Source organism: Leptopilina boulardi, unplaced genomic scaffold (assembly GCF_019393585.1).
Source record: "Leptopilina boulardi isolate dan_hultmark-lab unplaced genomic scaffold, ZJU_Lbou_2.1 LbouV2_337, whole genome shotgun sequence".
Lineage (NCBI taxonomy): Eukaryota > Metazoa > Arthropoda > Insecta > Hymenoptera > Figitidae > Leptopilina > Leptopilina boulardi.
In genome coordinates, this window is record NW_026137904.1 from 760,846 (window position 1) to 779,125 (window position 18,280).

The window sequence follows — 18,280 nt, forward strand, 5'->3', positions numbered from 1 at the left end:
ATTTTAAATTTGGCGCTATTATTATTTGTTAAATTTGAATTAATTTAAAATTTTCTTTAATTATTAATTAAAAATAAACTTTTATAATTTTTTTTATTTCTTAATAATAATAATCAAAGTTTAATTAATTTAAATTCAATATTTTTTGTAACGAAACTGTAATAACGTAATTCAATTTTACCGCCAAAATTCTTAGGGAGTTTTTAAAGTCACTAAAATGTCACTATAATTACATAGGGACAAAAGCTGTCAAAAATCGAAAGTTTACTTCGTCATCAATTGATTTAAAAAGATGATAACAAAGTTCTAACAGCAATAAATTTAATATTTTGTCAAATTTTTAATTTCTAACAAGTTTCTTTTTACTAAAACATTAATCCACAAGGTATTTATAACTAAATAACCAAATTAACTGTCATTTTTTGTTTTTATTCTCGTACAGATGAGAATTCATCTAGTTTGTTAACCTTTAATTTAATTTTTAATAGAATAAAAATGATTATTAAATAATTTTGAACAATATATTAATCTTTAATTTAAGAAATTTATATAGTGTATTCAGTAAAATTTATGTGTCACAATTTTATAATTTGAGGCTATGTGAATTAATATATGTAATATTAGTGTGTTTTGCATAATTAATATGTAAATTTCAATAAGTTATTAAATTTTAATGATAATAAGTTTATAAAAACTTTTAAGAATATCTTTTAAACATAATAATTATACAAATTTCAGTTTCCTTCAAATTCAAAGATGGTGTGCGTTCCTTGTGTTTTTATTCCAATATTGTTACTCATCTTTCGATTTTTCATTCAGCCATTGTTGGTAAAATTTTGGTTTCGTAAAAAAGAAGATGAAAATGAAGATAAAAAGAATCCACCCACTCTAGAGAAGGAATGCAAAGATGGAGTATGTAAATTGGTTTGGAAAAGCAAGAAAGATGAAACGAAAGTGGATTAAAAACAAAACAAAAAAAGTAGAATAATTTTCCAATTACTAGGTATTTTTGTTTTAAATCTATTTTATTTAAGTACCAACAAATTCTTTTTAGCTTGCAACACACAAAGAATTAATTAATCTATTAACTTGATGATTGTACATATCACAAAATCTGAATTATTCAGATCTATCGCCACTATTTTAATGAAAATTAATAATTTTAGTCAATGATGGTTGCAATAATTTTTAAATAAACTAAAATGTCAAAAAACGACTTGTACCTGTAATATTTTAATTGACAAATTTTAAAAGCACTGTATTGTATTATAGAATGTTAAAACTATGAATATTTATAGATTTATAAAAATTAAATTGATTATTTATTACAGAATTTATAATTACCAATATTTCCAATTATTGTAATAATTATTAAAGTAATTTAGTCTGATTAATTAAAATTAATTTTATTGTATAATGTAGGTAATAATGAAAAATTCCAATTTATGAGAAAGATGAATAAACTTTTTATTACAAAGAATAATGAATATGTAATTTTTTCAATCTTGTTTTGAAAATATATATGTTACATTTTTATAGATACTATAGTTTAACCGGCATGGAATGAGTGAGGAACTTTATCTCAATATCAAATATTGAGAAAAATTCACATCTCCAAATTATATAAAATACTAAAAATAAAAATCAATTAGCCTAAAATGAATAAAGTGATACACTTAAATACTGATAAAAAGAATCTATAAAAAATCTGAAAAAAGAGAAATCTTTCAGAAACAGTATTATTTTTTGTATCAAAACTAAATAAAAAAAAAAAAACAAAAGAAAAAAAAATATCTGTCACTTTTTGTCTCTTATCAATGTACATTCTTCAATTCAACCTCGAATACAAGTGTGCTGTTGCCAGGAATTACTGGTGGCGATCCTTTGTGTCCATATCTTTAAAATAAAAGAGCAATTTTATTATAATGTTTTTAGAATTTTTGTTTTAAATTCAGTCTAGATAAAATTAAAAGCAAAAAACTTACGCCATAGCTGCGGGAATTGTTAGACGTCGTTTTCCACCAACTTTCATTCCTGATATACCGACATCCCATCCTTTGATGACATCACCATTTCCTAATTTGAATTTAAATCCCTCGCCTTGCTTTGTTTCGTCAAATTTTTTTCCATTTTTCAATCGTCCAACATAGTAGACGGAAACATTTCTACCAGCTTTCGCGGGTGTACCATTTCCAACTTTAAGATCTTCTACTTGTACTCCGCCTTCAATAGTTCTTCTCTTCTGTTGTTGGGAATTTTGTTGTTGTTGTTGTTGCTCGGGCTTATTTTTCTTTTGTTTTCCATCAGGCTTGGCATCTTTTCCATTAACCATTTTCTGTTTATCTTGTTTCTTGCCAACTTGATTTTGTTGTAATTGATTTTGTTTTTGTTTCTGTTTTGGTTTCTCGACTTCTTGCTCCTCATCATCATCATCACTATCATCTTCCTCCTCATCATCGTCGTCATCGCTTTCGTCACTATCAACTTCATCTTCACCCATTAATTTGCTGTCGTCATTTTCAGAATCTGATTCTGCTTCCATATCATCATCGTCATCATCATCAGACGATTCGTTATCATTTTCAGTTTCTTGTTTCTTTATTTTCTTTTTATTATTTTTTGGTGAATCTATGGCTTTTCTTTTATTTTTAACTAATTGGGGAATTTCCTCTTCCTCCTCGTCCTCATCTTCTTCCTCTTCCAAATCACCAAAATCAAAATCTTCATCCAATGTTAAATATCCTGTTAAATGCACATGACCAAATCCATTACAAGTGAACGCAATTTTTGTACCTTCCTGAAAATTCAAATCCAAAGGCACCTGATAATGTGATCCTTTTTTTAGCGTGCACAGCAAATAATTCCGATTTTCATAGCACAGCATCACTTGAACTGGTTGATCATCTATTTTAATAGTAAAACAAATTAATAATGCTATTTATAATAGTTACTATTAGTAGAAAAAATTAATTTCTTCTTTAGAGGTTATGTAAATGCACTTTTATTTTTTAAAAAAAGAAATTGATATACTTACTCGCACTTGTGACATCCAAACTGGCCATTGAAAGATGGAACGATCTCTCAACAAGTTGAGAGTATCGTTTATTTGGTTCCATAATCAAACCTATAAAAAAAAAATACCAAATTTATTATTCAAAGTAAAAATGGTAAAACTCAAAATCTCTAGATGAAAATAATATTTTTTTGGCCAAAAAAATACTTCAATAATGTAAATTAATAACAAATTTCGAAAAACTTTTGTAAATGACGGTTAAAAAAATCTATTGTTGCCCATTGTTGATTCGAAAAAAAAGAGAAAACTCCAAAAATTATCCGAATCATAAGAATGGTATAGAAAAAAAAATTGTATCATTTTAAAACAACAATTATTGAATTAGAAAATTGTATTGTTAATGTAATAAAGAATTTAATTTTTAAAAACTCTGTGACCACATGGCGACGCCATTCTTATTCAGCCGGCTATTTTTTTCTCATCTTATTTTTAGAATTTTCTTAATAAATATACTCACCCCAGAACATTTTGATAAATCTACTATAATAACTTCTTAACAAAAATAAAGAAATAACACTATAAAATTTTAAATGTTATAAATTGTATAAGTCAGCAAATTTTCACTAATTCCTTCGTGTTCAGAAGCCGTTGCAACAATGAATGAGTATTATCAAGATGTCCATGAGAGTAAAAGAGATAAAAAACTACATTTGTCCAATTATATTCTCTGTCTTTGTTACTCTCACTAAAACTAAGGCGGTCAAATTGTTTAAGCTTCATTTCCAATTTTAATATTTCCACCAATCAAGTAATACAAAAATTTGTCCAATTTTTTGTGTACATGTATGTAGAAACTCTTCATTGTGTCTAGTTTTAATTGTATTAGTGCATTGCCGTTGATACGGAATTGTGTTGTTAAATAATTTTTTTTTAAATTTATTATTATATTTAATAATAACAATGGATGATTGTGTTGACGATTTATTTGATGCATTCGATGAGACTGCTGAAAATATTACTCCAAAAGCACCAGAAGAAAATGAAGAATCCAGTGAAAAAACAGAAAAACCAATTTCAAGAAAGAGGTAAATAAATTCTTTAATAACCTCAAAATTCTTTCTAATTTTTGCTATTATATCTTAATTTTTAGAACTTCTGATGCACAATCAACAGTAAAACTAGAAGGAGAAGAAGAAGAAGAAGAGGATATTGTTAAGTGTTCTCCGAAGCGACAGAAATTGGAAGAATCATTATTAGATGATATTAAGTAAGTGTACTCACATGTGTTTTTATTATTTATTTTTACAAATCTACGTTTATGTATTTATTTTAATTTCTTTATATTGGAAGTTCGTAACTTTAAAAGATGATTTTAATTTTATATAATTTTCTAGTTACTTCTTTTTTTTTTTTTGAAATATTTTTTTTGTGGTTATGTCATCAGCCCACATGTTTACATACATAATATAAACTATCGAAATATTTTCATAATTTAATGAATTCCTTATATTGAGTTTATAATTTTTATCTTTATATTTTTTTAATATAAATATAATTATTAAATTACATGTTTCATTTATTTTTTCTTTCAGCATAGATGAATTATCAACACGAATAACTGTTCACACGATAGATACAATTGAATCATGTACACATGAAGTTGCGATACCACCAGGACATGAATATGTTCCTTTGGAACCATCGACAGGAAAACCCGCAAAGGAATATAAATTTGTTTTGGATCCTTTTCAAAAAGAAGCTATTCTCTGTATTGAAAATAATCAATCTATTTTAGTATCAGCGCACACATCTGCGGGAAAAACAGTTGTTGCTGAGTATGTATAATTTGATAAAAAAAAATTTTAAGTATTTTTAATTATAATTTAGAAATTTTAGTATTTTAAATATTAATAATCTCTTAATAAATATTTTTATAACTATTTTAGATATGCGATAGCAATGTCATTGAGAGAAAAACAACGGGTAATATACACCACACCTATAAAGGCCTTGAGTAATCAGAAATATAGAGAATTTTACGAAGAATTCAAAGATGTTGGATTGGTAACTGGAGATGTGACAATTAATCCAACCGCAAGTATTCTTATAATGACGACTGAAATTCTTAGGAATATGCTTTACAGAGGTTCGGAAGTGAGTATTACCGCTTTTTTCTGGAAAAAAGATTTCTTAATTTAATAAAAATTTTTAATTTTATTTCAGGTAATGCGCGAAGTTGGTTGGGTAATTTTTGACGAAATTCATTATATGCGAGACAAAGAAAGAGGCGTTGTTTGGGAAGAGACATTGATTCTTCTTCCAGATAATGTTCATTATGTTTTTCTTTCTGCTACAATTCCCAATGCACGACAATTTGCCGAATGGGTTGCACATCTTCATCATCAACCATGTCACGTGGTGTATACTGACTATCGACCAACGCCATTGCAACATTATTTATTTCCAATGGGCGGTGATGGAATTCATTTGGTATATATATATTTCAAAAATTTCTTTTATTTGCTCTTTTTAATTTAAAATTTTATCGTTTAAATTCATATCGATAGGTTGTGGACGAGAATGGTCAATTTAAGGAGGATAATTTTAATAGAGCAATGTCTTGTTTACAAGGCGATGCTGCAAAAGGTGACAAGAAAGGACGAAAAGGCGCTCTTTTAAAGACAAATCAAGGACAATCGAATATTTTTAAAATGGTAAAAATGATAATGGAGAGAAATTTTGCACCGGTGATTATTTTCAGTTTTTCCAAGAAGGACTGTGAAGTTTATGCTATGCAATTGGCAAAATTGGATTTAAATACACTTGAAGAGAAAAAATTGGTCGATGAAGTATTTAATAATGCAATGGACGTTCTTAGCGAGGACGATCGACGATTACCTCAAGTGGAAAATGTTCTTCCTTTATTGAGACGTGGTATTGGAATTCATCACGGTGGATTGCTTCCAATTTTAAAAGAAACAGTTGAAATTCTTTTTGGTGAGGGTTTAATTAAGGCATTATTCGCCACCGAAACATTTGCCATGGGATTAAATATGCCAGCAAGAACAGTTTTATTTACAACACCACGAAAATTTGACGGAAAAGATTTTCGTTGGATCACATCTGGGGAATATATTCAGTAAGTAGATTTAACAGTAAAGAATTGAAATGTCAACTTAAAAATAATTTTTTTAAATTTTGCAGAATGTCTGGTCGTGCCGGAAGAAGAGGTTTGGACGAGAAGGGAATTGTTATTTTTATGATTGATGAACAAGTTAGTCCAGCTGTGGGCAAAGATATTGTACAAGGAAAGCCCGATCCTATTAATTCTGCATTTCATCTTACTTATAATATGGTATTGAATCTTCTTCGTGTTGAGGAAATTAATCCCGAGTATATGTTGGAAAGAAGTTTCTATCAATTCCAAAATCAAGCTTCCATTCCTGACTTGTATAATAGTATGTATCGTAATTATTTGAAATCAATAGTAAAAAAAAAAATTGCCCAATTATAAAATTTGTATTATTTGCAGAGGTGAAGAAATTACAAGTCGATTATGATGCAATTGTTATGGAAAAATATGATTCAATTTCAACCTATCATGACATAAGAGAACAACTTGATAGACTCAGTAATGAGTTTAGAACATTTTTAACAAATCCAACTTATTTGTTACCGTTTTTACAACCTGGAAGGATGGTAAAAGTAAGTTTAGAAAATATTTTTATTTTTGTTAAAAAAAGGAGTAATGAAAATAATTATTTAAAAAAAAAATTGTCTAGGTAAAAAACGAAAAAGACACATTTGAATGGGGAATAATTGTTAATTTCAAAAAGAAGAGTCCAAAAAATCCAACGAAAGATGAAACGACGATAATTGTCGATATTTTGCTTCATGTTTCGAAAAATTCAACCGAAGCAGCACCACTACCATGTCAACCCGATGAAGACGGTGAAATTGAAGTTGTACCTGTTTTACATAAATTAATTTCACAAATTAGTTCACTTAGACTTTATTATCCAAATGATTTACGACCAGCTGATAATCGAAAAAGTGTATTAAAAACCATTCAAGAAGTTAAAAAACGATTTCCCGATGGACCACCATTATTAAATCCCGTGACAGATATGAAAATTGAAGACAGTAATTTCAAAGAAATTATCAAAATGATTAAAGTTCTAGAGAAGAGATTATTTTCACATCCCATTCATAATGATCCAAAAGTAAATGAACTCTATGAGGAATTTCTCCAAAAAGAAGAATTAGGTAAACAATTGAAAGAGGCGAAAGATGAATTAAAACGTGCCAAGTCAATTTTACAAATGGACGAATTAAAAAGTCGAAAACGTGTACTTCGACGTATGGCATATTGTACAGCGGCTGATGTTATTGAATTAAAGGGACGTGTCGCTTGTGAATTAAATGGAGCCGATGAATTATTAATGACAGAAATGATGTTTAATGGTCTTTTTAATTCGTTAAACGTTCCACAAATGGTGGCATTAATAAGTTGCTTTGTCTGCGATGAAAAATCAAATGAAATGCCAAAAAGTACAGAAGAACTTGGTGGTCCTTTGAGACAAATGCAAGATTTAGCACGAAGAATAGCTAAAGTTTCAAGTGAGGCTAATTTAGATTTGGATGAAGATTCATATGTTGAACGATTTAAACCTTTCTTGATGGATGTACTCTATGCCTGGTGCAAAGGTGCAAGTTTTTTGCAAATCTGTAAAATGACTGATATTTTTGAAGGTAATTTTCATAATAATTATTTTAATTTTGTTTTTTTTTCTTAAATAAATTAAAAATTAATTTTTCAGGTTCAATTATTCGTTGTATGAGACGTTTGGAAGAAGTGTTAAGACAACTTTGTCAAGCGGCAAAAAATATCGGTAATACAGATTTGGAAAATAAATTTAGCGAGGCAATTAAATTGATTAAAAGGGACATTGTGTTTGCCGCCTCATTGTATTTATAAAAAAAAAAAAAAATCAAACAAAATTATATATTATTTTTGTACAAATATGAAATTGATTTTTTCTTCGAAAAAAATGAACAATTATACATTACATATTAATTGAAATTTAGAAAACAAAAAATATATATCTTTCGTTTTTTTTTTTTTTAAATCATTTCCACGACTAAATTTATTTCTCGAAATTTTGAATATACATTTCACGTGGATATAAAGAATTAATAGAGCGAATTTGTTTTTTTTTCTGTTTTTTCTTTTTTTACAAAAAGTGAACTACAATCTTGTACGAGTATGAAAAAGAGAAACAGCGTACAAATATTTTATTGATGAATTGGACAAATCGTAATAATTTGTTTTTTTTTGACTATTTTGAAAATTATTATTAAATAAATAAAATTTTACGAATCACAACGCTTAGGTTTTTATGCCTTTTTTGTTTTTTTTTTTTAAATTTAATTATAATAATTAGTTCTTTACCGCATTTCTAAAACGACGGTCTCTTGAGAACAAAAATTTAAATCTGCGAGTGTGAGCTTTGTATCGATCGATGTTAACTGGAAAGAAAAATAATTTATTAATTTAAATATTAAATGAGATTATTAAAATAATTTGAAACTTTTTTTTTGAAGTACTTACATCCCTTCGAGGCCAGGTGCAAAGAACTTTGTATTCTTCGGTAGGATAACCTTCGACAATTAAATAATTAAGTAGAATTTGAAGTGGAGTATCAGGTTGAAACCTGCGTTCCAGAACATCACCAGCTGGAACTCTTATTCTAACTTTCAACACTTTATCGCCAGGTTGAGGCTCAGGTGGTAAACTTGATTTAACCGATTGTCTGTGCGATTCCTTTCTCGCTTCTTCGGCAAGCCTTTCACTTTCAGCCTTCTCCTTCTTCTGTTTCTCAATTTGTTCTTGCATTTGTTTTGCTTCTTCTTTAGCTCTGAAATGATTTTTTTTTTTTTTTAAATCAACGTTTTTAATTTCTGTTTATATAGTCCTTCTAGTTCTTTTTCTTTTACCTGTCAACAGCTAAACTCTCTTGATAGGCTTTATCTTGTTCTTGTTTAACTCTTTCTCTCGACTGTCGTTCTTCTTCAAATTCAATATCAGCTTGACGGTGTTCCTAAAAATGGATGGAGAAAAATAATTATTGTAGGAAAATTTTTTTTTTAAATAAAAAAAATTAATTAAAAGAAAAATGACTAACCTGAAATATATCTACAGCATGTATTAGATTCGTGAGCAGTTCACTGACTCCCACGTTACCGAAAACTATTCTAAATATTTCTGTATTAGATCTCGTACGCATAATAATCATTAAAACGGGCATTGTATCAACATCGATATTTCTTACAGTTCTCGCTGCAGTTGGACCCAATGCTTGATTAATGGATGCCCAAAAGCTAATGCAGAAAAAAATTAATAGTTAAATATTAATAAATTTCCATCGATAATTTATTTATATATAAATTTATACTCACTTCAATTTATTAGAATCGTGAGTAAAATCCCAGCCCCAAATTACAAAATTTGTTGATAAATGCTGTAACACGGTTTCAAATCCTAACAATTGTGTGCAAAAAACATGCGCTAACACACTATTGTCATGATGCAAATAAACTGCCAATAATTTTCTCTGTAAATTTGAAAATTGTTTTTTTTTTAAATTAATGCTACAAATAAATTAATTTAAACATTTTTTTTCTCATGGATTACTAACGTCTTTTGGAGGTTTCCCACAAGCCTCTTGTATAGCTTCTTCCAAAGTTCCAGTGTAAAATTGTGGATGATTAGGACCATATCGCTTCTCGAATTCTTCAGCAAAATGTAAAGTACCGACAGTTTCGTCTTCCACATTGCTAGGCACTTTAGAAATAAAATGAAATATTAAAACACATTGTACAAAAAATAACTAACTAATAAACAAAAAACTCACTGAGATATTGAATTCTTGTGGATTGTATATTATCTATAAAAATGTCATCCTCAACGTTACACGATTCTGGGATATCTTCAAAATCTTCAACAGATTCTACTTCACCAACTGAACTATCAGTGTCGACTAAATCCACAACTTCCTGAAAATTCAATCTCAAATATAAAATAATATTTAAATGAAATAACTTTTTTATTTTTAATTTAATAGAATATTAAATGATTTTATTTTTAATTAAATAATATACTTTTTTGCTCTCTGTATTTGGCAATTTGTTAACTGAGAGATTGTGTTCAGGATAGGAAATGCCACTTTGTCCCAATGTTATATCATCACTTGTTACAGAGTCTGGCCATCCTTTCCAAACTTGATTTCTAACGTGCACATCCGTCAAGGAATAAATATCTCTCTTTATTTCTGATATTGTATGCATTCCCGGAAATTTCAATTTGTATAATTTATTATTCATTTCATTTCTTATGTTTAGTGTATATGTTCGTGATAAACGATCAGTTAGATTAATTCTGAAATTAATAAATTAAATTAATAAAATTTAATTTAATAAATATTTATAAATTATAAAAAAAATCTTACGGCTCTGCGTGAGATTCTCCTAAATCGGTAACTTGAGTCAATAGTAAATTATTTTCTCGTGGTAAATTTAGAGTTTGTAAAATTGTCGTATCTCGAGGCGGTTCTTTATGCCAGCCATGCAATACTTGTTGACATGGACCAATATTTGTTTTCTCCCATATTGCAAGCTTCAAATCTCCTATTAAATAAAAAAAATGTTAAAATTTTTTTATAAAATTCTACTCATAATTTAATTAATATTACCCAGAGTACTAGACTCAGAAGTGGTGATTGTGTGAATGGTTTTATCGAGAGTAATGTGGAATGTAAGCATTCTTGATGGTAGATTTGGTTTTGATCTACTCGTACCAGGGAGAATTTCATCAATTTCCATACCAGTGGATCTGTTATTAGTTAATGATTTTGTGACAGAAGTAATTTCAATAGAATCATTATTTCGATTCGGCCTGTGAACTTCTTCTATCATAACAACATCGTTACTTGTTTCTGAAGGCAGTTGTTGTGTATTTATTGGCATAACTCGATTTATCGCCGCCTATTTTAAAAAATAATTTTTTTTTCAAATTATCCAAATTTCATCTATTTTATCATTATTATAATTAATATTAAATTACCAATAAATCCCAATTTGTGCCTTCAAGGTATAAAATAGCTTCTGCGACATCTTCAATGTCTGTGCAAGCCTAGAAAAAATAATATAATTTGTAATTTAAAAGAATGTGAATCATAAATACATACAAATTATAATTCTATAAATTTAAATTGTTAAAAATATATTTTCATTTCGTCGGAAGGAGTAGAAATAAAAAAGAAAAAAGTATCCAACACTTTTGTTGATTATTTATAAAGATAAATATTTCTGTTTAATAAAATTTAAGACATACAACAAACACTTGATCAGATAATAGTTATTTTCAGTATAAAATGAAAGAAATTGTATTTATAAATGTTCATTATTGTCAATGTCATTGTGTTCAATTCTCCATAACCTAATTTTACAAAATGACTATGAATATTAACGTATGTACACTATGTTTACATTAAACAACTTACCTGAAAATCCGCTAAAATCACTTCTTTGTTAATTTCCATAATTTTATAATATAATTAGTGAAAACACAAAACAACAAGGTAAAAATTAGTGAAAATTTATAGTATTACAATCAAGTTATATATTGCTTAAACAAAATGCTTTATAAACGGAGAATTACACAGAGATGCACAAAGCCATTTTGGACATGTTTTGAGGACAATTTTCAATGAATATTTTGTTAACTAGACAGGAAAAATATTACATTTTTATTAATATAAATCTTTTGGGTGACTTTTCATGAAACAATCAATATAAATTCAAATTTTACCTGTCATTGGCTAAAAAGACGCGGGATATTTTTCTTCTAACCAATGAAATACACCACTGTTCATTTTAAATGAATGGGACAATTTTTGTGATTGGTTGAAAATTTCACGTTGGATTTTATTTGTTTTTTTTTATACACTGACATTCCTATCATTACTGTAATAAACATTCCATGCTCTTATCTTCACTTGTCAAATGTCTTGTCACTTGACAGCTTGTCACTTTCTACTTCCATGGTTTAATAAATTTTATGGTTTATTGTTGCTGTAAAAATGGCTATTCATAAATTAGTGTATATTTTGGCTGTTTTTTTCTACTCTCAGTGTTATTCTTAAATTAGGTGAAAGTTCTCTTTTTTGCAAGTGATTTGATATTACAACGCAAAGTATTTCTTCCAAAGGACTCCATGTTTATGATAAAGAAGTAAAGAAGAAGAAGAAGAAGATTACTTGTCACGGCTGTGTGCGTTTTGCTAAAATAAAAGGTAAACTTGTCAAGACCTGTCTAGACGTGCTTTGACGTATACTTAAACTGGTTGCGTATCAATGAACTTTCAATATAAAGATAGCATTGTTAACAAAGCTTTTTCATCTAACGGTGACGAACAAAATAAACAGAATGATGTAATGCCAATGTATGTTGTTTTTGTGTTTGAAAATAGAGAAAATTAAAGAAAGAGATTTGTTTTGTTTAAATAAGTTTGTGACAAATTTCAATAGAGTTTACAAAAGAGCATTTATATTGTAGGATGTGATTTCTTTTGATAAAGAAGTCTTGAACCGTCACGCCCACGTGTGAAAGTAATGCTTCGCGTATCTTGGCATTGAAAACCTTGCATTTTCCATTGCGTTAGTTTTTTTTTTTTTGCAATTTAAGTGGCTTATTACTCATTCATAACTTTTGCGTATTATTTAAACAATAATGTTATTTTGTTATTCAAAGGATTAACATTCTTTATTTCTTTGAGACATATATATGAACTTATTTTTAGATTCTTTTATGGACCAAAATTAGAATTGCATTCGCGCTTTATTGTTCTGTAAAACAAAAATTAACGAAAATGTTTATTTTACAGATGTGTTTTTGTGAATACAATCTACGATGAAACGAATAAAGAAGAAATGAAAAAATTAAAATAATGAAATATCTAGTAAATTCTAGAATCTATTATTATTATTATTATAAATCCAGTATATTGAATTGTCGACAATACAATGTCTGTCGATTTAATTAAGAATGGGACAGCACTTTGCTAGTCTCAGAGATTTTTTTAGAATGGAAGGCGAAAAACAGTCTTTACAAGTTTATAACGAATCATCATCACTTAATAATCAATCATCATTTGACATGTTGGATCAAGAGGATTCTGAGAATACACAAAAAAATGAAAACAATGGAAATATACATGTTCCAAATTTAAATATTATTTTAAATAAACCTGATGATAATCTTGATAATGAACAATTAAATCTAGATGTTGATAATCATAATGCTAGATTTGAATCCATATACAGTCAACCAATTGATACACAGGATTCAAAGCAAAATTGTAACAATGGAAATATTGTTAGTGCTGTTGAACCATCATTAAAACAACAAGAGTCATGTGTCAATAATTCTGGTAGCAGCAATACTAGTAGTAGTTCTGAAGATAGTCCTGTAAATCCTAGTTTTAGACGATCATCGAAAACTCTTTCGTTTGGAAAAAGAAAAGGTGAATTTTTAATTATTTATCTAATTTTATTTCTATTTCAATTGTAATGTTTTTTTTTTATCAATATTTTAATTTAATGAAAATAATTTCTCAAGTTTTAGGTAAGCAACGAAATAAGGACCAACATCCAGTATGTAATCATGTATTATCGTCGAAAAAGAAACGAAGTAATTGGGTTTTGAAATTTAATTGTACTAAAAATAAAGTATCGAAAAATACGGATATTCCGGGACAAGGTGGCAACAGTTCTGAATGTATATGTACAGGATATCGTCGTACTGAAGAACATACAATGGGTGCCAGTAACGTATTAAACATATCGGCACCACAGAGTCCAGTTCTTGGTCCACTTCCACCTAGTCCTGTAATTGATTTATCACGATTTAATCCAGAAGAATTTCCTATGGAGGTAATATAAATTCTCATTTTTCTAAATAGTAATTTCAACAAAAAATATATATATATTTTATAATTTTATTTATTTCAGGATTGTGATGAAAGGGCAAGATTGCAGAGAGCACGTGAAATGGAAGAAGGAGTGGAACCACCACCGGGTTATAGGCCAAGTTATCCATCGGGAATTCAAGTGCATCCAAATGGCATTACTGTTGACAGTTTGGCAGCTCTTTTTCAAGCACACGCAGGAATTCATGCCGCTGCTTTAACTGCCTTATCGCAAATAGATTTTAGTCTAATTCCTAATATTGAAAGACCAATTCACACACAGGTTTGTTTAATCAATTTTTTATTTAAATTTAAATCTGTATTTTAATTATTAATTATTAATTATTAATTTTTTTCTTTTGTCTTCTTTCTTCAACAGGTTGATTATGTACATTGCCTCGTGCCAGATTTGCGTTCAATCACCGCTTGTTCTTTCTATTGGGGAAAAATGGATCGTTATGAAGCTGAACGTTTATTGGAGGGCAAACAAGAGGGAACATTTCTACTACGTGATTCGGCACAAGAAGAATTTTTATTCTCCGTAAGCTTTCGAAAATATGGTCGTTCACTTCATGCAAGAATTGAACAATGGAATCATAAATTCAGCTTCGATTCACACGATCCTGGTGTATATGCATCTAAAACGGTAAGTTTCTTCTTTTTAATTCCAAGCATGATTATTATTTTTTTATTAATCTTCTTATTATTGTAAGTAAATTTTCTTTAGTTATTTCTTATCAAATCATAAAAATTTATATTAAAAAGTAATTTTACTTGACAGGTTTGTGGTTTGATAGAGCATTATAAGGATCCTTCGTGCTGTATGTTTTTTGAACCAATGTTGACAATTCCATTACATCGAAATTTTGCATTTCCGTTGCAACATTTGTGTCGTGCTGTTATTACAACACGAACAACCTACGACGGTATTAACAAGTTGCAATTACCAAAGACTCTTAAAAGTTATCTTAAAGAATATCATTATAAACAGCGAGTACGAATTAGAAGGCTAGATATTGAAAATGACCTTCAGTCTGATGGAAAATCCATATCATATATTCCACTAACATGAGCATTGTCTCAACTATCCATTCTTTGTTTTTCGCGAAATTCCCTTTTCTTTTTATTTATGTCGAAATACTCACAAAAAAAAAAAATCACTTTCGGACAAAAATTACAATATTACAGTGATAACACTAAAAATATTGCTAATTATCATCGCGATTATTTAACTTTCCATTTACATCTTCTTTAAAAAAAAAAAATACCTAGCACTATTAAGTTTGTCGCTTTCCTAAATTTGTTCTTTGTCAAAAAAAAAAATTTTTTTTTTTCAATTTTTATACACGTATTTCTTTGAATAACTTGGGCATTCGATAGTAGGATTTGATGAATATTGAAGTGTCAGATGATTACGGAAAATTATCATCTAAAGTACAAAGATAACACTTCTTATAATGAAAATAATTTTTTCTATTATTTTTATTGTTTTTCTTATTAAGGATGTAAGAGATAAATATGATTCATTGAGTAAAATTATTAATTTATCAAATAGACATCCTTAAATAGAATAACAAAAAAATTGTTGATGATTCTAATTAATAATTGATTAATATTAATAATTAAAAGAATTAATATTAATTATTAATAATTGACAATTAGAATCGTCGAATTTAAAAATAAATTGTTAAATAGAAAAAGAAAATTATGGGAAGAATTTGAAAAATTTTATAACTCACTTTTTCAAATTTCACGACAATAATGAATGAAAAAGAAGAATTATTTTTAAATTTCTAAATTGCATTTGAAGAAATAATTCGATAAATTTATTTTGGGCGTAAATTCATTCTCTCTCTCTTAAATTTTAAAATTAAAACTAATTTTTTTTAAATTTTTCGATTTTACAATCTAATATACAAGTGAGTTATAATTGTGAGATATAAACTTTATAAATATCGATATAGATTGAATAATAGATTCACAATTTTAATGAGCGGGCGAATCGAATGATGACTGTTTTCAAGAAAGTAGGCAAATACTATTTCTATTTAAAAAAAAAGAAAGAAAAATCATCTTTGCTTAAAGCAAAGTTAAGATTTATAGTTCATCCATTGTTCTGCGCTAATCTGTTTTTAAAATTAGATACCCTATCGTGCCTACAACTATTGTCAAAGATAACGTGAATGCAGGTAAAAGTACCTGTTTATAAATGAAAAAAATCGTAGGAAGCGACTCCTTTATATAAGTGGCTATTTTATACCTACGTAAAGACATGCATAATACATACACACACATACGTACATATATTACTAAAAAAAAAAATAGAATTTTCATTTTTTAGAATAACGAATATATTTACAGACACTCCGCAGAATACGAAATAGGCAGCTAATTATTACAATATTCGTAGATGAATTTTCATTTATATATGCGATTTACTTGAAAGGATTTAGAGGCAATTTAAAAATAGGCCTGTTGCAAGTACCAAAGTATTTGACTTTTGAATAAAAAAAAAAAAAAATAAAAAAGAAACAAGCACTGCTCAAAGTTGCAAAGTAGTTTTGAGAATAGAAACCAGATTGCATACTATATAGAGAGAACAAAATAGAAATTATTGGAAATTTTTAAAGCGCTCACGCGAAATTTCATTAATTTTTCAAAGAGGGGAACACATACTAGTTGAAATAAAATTATCTGATCTTATTAAGTTTTTAGAAAAAAAAATTTTTTAATTTCCTTTTAAGGACATATGACCGTATTAAAGGACTTTAAACACAAATTAATAAGTTAAAATTACAATTAAAATTGAAAATTCTCAGTCGTTTTTTCTTTTAACAGAAAAATTAAATAAATATTTATGCTTTGTTAGAAAATTAAACGAACAAAGATTTTTGATAACTTGACCGGTGATGTCTTTTTGTATCACATGTCCTAGAGGAAATTTGTTATCATTTTTGTTTAAATGAAAAAGAAAGTTCGATTTCTTATATTATATACGAGTTGAAACTAAAATTTAATAGTTTAACTTCAAGTCTTGATTTATAAAAATTATCATCTATTTAAATAATGTCTTTTGATTTAAAAAGACATAAGACTAAAAAAGAAAATAACTTTAAAATCCCGGTGATAATTTTTGTGAAAGAAAAAGTTTTTTAATTGATACTGCCAAAAATGTGAAATTAAAGTTAGAAAAATACAAATTCATAAATTTAATTTGAAATTAAATTCCTTTGAATAGATTTTTTTTAAAATCACATTCGCAGATTGCTTTAATTTTATTAAAGGAAAATTCGTAATGGGTGTTTTAAAAAATCTAATTATTTTTTTAAAACTATTGCATACTTCGATACTTTACTCATCTTTTAGCTAATTTTTAATTTTGTTTTCCCTTTTATATACCTTCTTTATAATTAATAATTCTTGTATCAGATGAAATTGATTGTTTTTATATAAATTGTTGCATAGAAAAATTAGAAACAAACAATTTTGGAGTAAAAAAAAAAGATACGATGTGTAAATTTAGTTCGAAGTTTGCTTATACAATCTACAATGGTTTCACAGGATAAAACTAACTTATAATACAAAAAAATAAATATATATATATATACAATATATATGCTCAGATTTATGAAATAATATTTCTTGTTTAATTTGAGTTGCTGCTTTTTCAATTAATTATCCGAATTAATTAGCAGCAAATTATTTACATAGATCTAATGTATTATTCTTCTTTTATTATTATTATTATTATTATTATTATATTATTAATTTTATTAATATTCTTATTATCCAAAAAGATAATATTATAAAATAATAAAAATGAAAATATGATTAAATGACTGAAAATTAATTTATATGACGTTTTTGGATGACTTTTAATGACACTGAATTTTAATAATTTTAATAATAACATTTTAATTGATTACTTAATAAAATTGGGGAATTTCAAAATTTGTTGAAAGTAATTTACAAAAAGAAAATAAATTGAGAATTATTAATATTTAGATGTCAAAATATGTCACATGCTCTTAAAAATGTATGTGTATAGGAAATAAAACAATTTCACGATTGTTGAATGAAAAAACATATTGTTTGATTGTATAAAAAAAAATATTAATTAATTATCAATTTTCAATGGCGCGCTATTGGCAGCTATATAAAACGATGGCAAAATTAAGTGGCGGATATATATCTTTCTCGAATGATAAAAAATTGTTATAAATATCGTTAAATGTTTAACT

The 18,280-nt window shown here is 27.3% G+C and overlaps 4 protein-coding genes across 5 annotated transcripts; 2 read left to right on the top strand and 2 right to left on the bottom strand.

Annotated features, from left to right (window-relative positions):
• Positions 1 to 1,442: 1,442 nt before the first annotated feature.
• LOC127285618 (46 kDa FK506-binding nuclear protein) lies at positions 1,443 to 3,698 on the bottom strand. Its single transcript, XM_051311732.1, has 4 exons — positions 3,531 to 3,698; positions 3,035 to 3,124; positions 1,986 to 2,904; positions 1,443 to 1,896 (listed from the first exon to the last, which is right to left on the bottom strand). Exons 1-4 carry the CDS (start codon positions 3,538 to 3,540, stop codon positions 1,815 to 1,817), a joined length of 1,101 nt encoding a protein of 366 aa, XP_051167689.1. The 5' UTR covers positions 3,541 to 3,698; the 3' UTR covers positions 1,443 to 1,814.
• A 186-nt stretch (positions 3,699 to 3,884) lies between these two features.
• Positions 3,885 to 8,134, top strand: LOC127285620 (exosome RNA helicase MTR4). The gene is made up of 10 exons (XM_051311734.1): positions 3,885 to 4,098; positions 4,164 to 4,280; positions 4,606 to 4,848; positions 4,960 to 5,167; positions 5,237 to 5,503; positions 5,581 to 6,152; positions 6,218 to 6,471; positions 6,546 to 6,718; positions 6,796 to 7,765; positions 7,834 to 8,134. Exons 1-10 carry the CDS (start codon positions 3,974 to 3,976, stop codon positions 7,989 to 7,991), a joined length of 3,087 nt encoding a protein of 1,028 aa, XP_051167691.1. The 5' UTR covers positions 3,885 to 3,973; the 3' UTR covers positions 7,992 to 8,134.
• A 203-nt stretch (positions 8,135 to 8,337) lies between these two features.
• Positions 8,338 to 11,773, bottom strand: LOC127285621 (FAS-associated factor 1). The gene is made up of 12 exons (XM_051311735.1): positions 11,575 to 11,773; positions 11,136 to 11,204; positions 10,765 to 11,056; positions 10,522 to 10,699; positions 10,175 to 10,451; positions 9,928 to 10,069; positions 9,712 to 9,857; positions 9,473 to 9,627; positions 9,199 to 9,394; positions 9,011 to 9,114; positions 8,625 to 8,931; positions 8,338 to 8,542 (listed from the first exon to the last, which is right to left on the bottom strand). The coding sequence occupies exons 1-12, from the start codon at positions 11,611 to 11,613 to the stop codon at positions 8,462 to 8,464; spliced, it is 1,986 nt and encodes a 661-aa protein (XP_051167692.1). The 5' UTR covers positions 11,614 to 11,773; the 3' UTR covers positions 8,338 to 8,461.
• A 267-nt stretch (positions 11,774 to 12,040) lies between these two features.
• LOC127285622 (suppressor of cytokine signaling 7) lies at positions 12,041 to 16,108 on the top strand. 2 transcript variants are annotated; one of them, XM_051311737.1, is made up of 6 exons: positions 12,041 to 12,365; positions 12,957 to 13,595; positions 13,697 to 14,004; positions 14,083 to 14,322; positions 14,419 to 14,685; positions 14,821 to 16,108. In XM_051311737.1, the coding sequence occupies exons 2-6, from the start codon at positions 13,118 to 13,120 to the stop codon at positions 15,109 to 15,111; spliced, it is 1,584 nt and encodes a 527-aa protein (XP_051167694.1). In that variant the 5' UTR covers positions 12,041 to 12,365; positions 12,957 to 13,117; the 3' UTR covers positions 15,112 to 16,108. The 2 variants fall into 2 exon arrangements, with proteins under 2 accessions (XP_051167694.1, XP_051167693.1); XM_051311736.1 differs by having other exon boundaries at positions 12,043 to 12,365; positions 13,691 to 14,004.
• The last annotated feature ends 2,172 nt before the right edge of the window (positions 16,109 to 18,280 follow it).

Coding starts and splice junctions, on each gene's coding strand:
- LOC127285618 (XM_051311732.1), bottom strand. Junction 2,905..3,034: donor TTTGGATGTCACAAGTGCGA/GTAAGTATATCA, acceptor CTATTAAAATAG/ATGATCAACCAGTTCAAGTG. Junction 1,897..1,985: donor ACAATTCCCGCAGCTATGGC/GTAAGTTTTTTG, acceptor TTTATTTTAAAG/ATATGGACACAAAGGATCGC.
- LOC127285620 (XM_051311734.1), top strand. CDS start 3,974: ATGGATGATTGTGTTGACGATTTATTTGATGCATTCGATGAGACTGCT. Junction 4,281..4,605: donor TCATTATTAGATGATATTAA/GTAAGTGTACTC, acceptor TTTTTCTTTCAG/CATAGATGAATTATCAACAC. Junction 6,472..6,545: donor CATTCCTGACTTGTATAATA/GTATGTATCGTA, acceptor TATTATTTGCAG/AGGTGAAGAAATTACAAGTC.
- LOC127285621 (XM_051311735.1), bottom strand. CDS start 11,613: ATGGAAATTAACAAAGAAGTGATTTTAGCGGATTTTCAG. Junction 11,057..11,135: donor GCACAAATTGGGATTTATTG/GTAATTTAATAT, acceptor TTTTTAAAATAG/GCGGCGATAAATCGAGTTAT. Junction 9,395..9,472: donor CACGATTCTAATAAATTGAA/GTGAGTATAAAT, acceptor TTTCTGCATTAG/CTTTTGGGCATCCATTAATC.
- LOC127285622 (XM_051311736.1), top strand. CDS start 13,118: ATGGGACAGCACTTTGCTAGTCTCAGAGATTTTTTTAGAATGGAAGGC. Junction 13,596..13,690: donor TTCGTTTGGAAAAAGAAAAG/GTGAATTTTTAA, acceptor TAATTTCTCAAG/TTTTAGGTAAGCAACGAAAT. Junction 14,323..14,418: donor AAAGACCAATTCACACACAG/GTTTGTTTAATC, acceptor TTTCTTCAACAG/GTTGATTATGTACATTGCCT.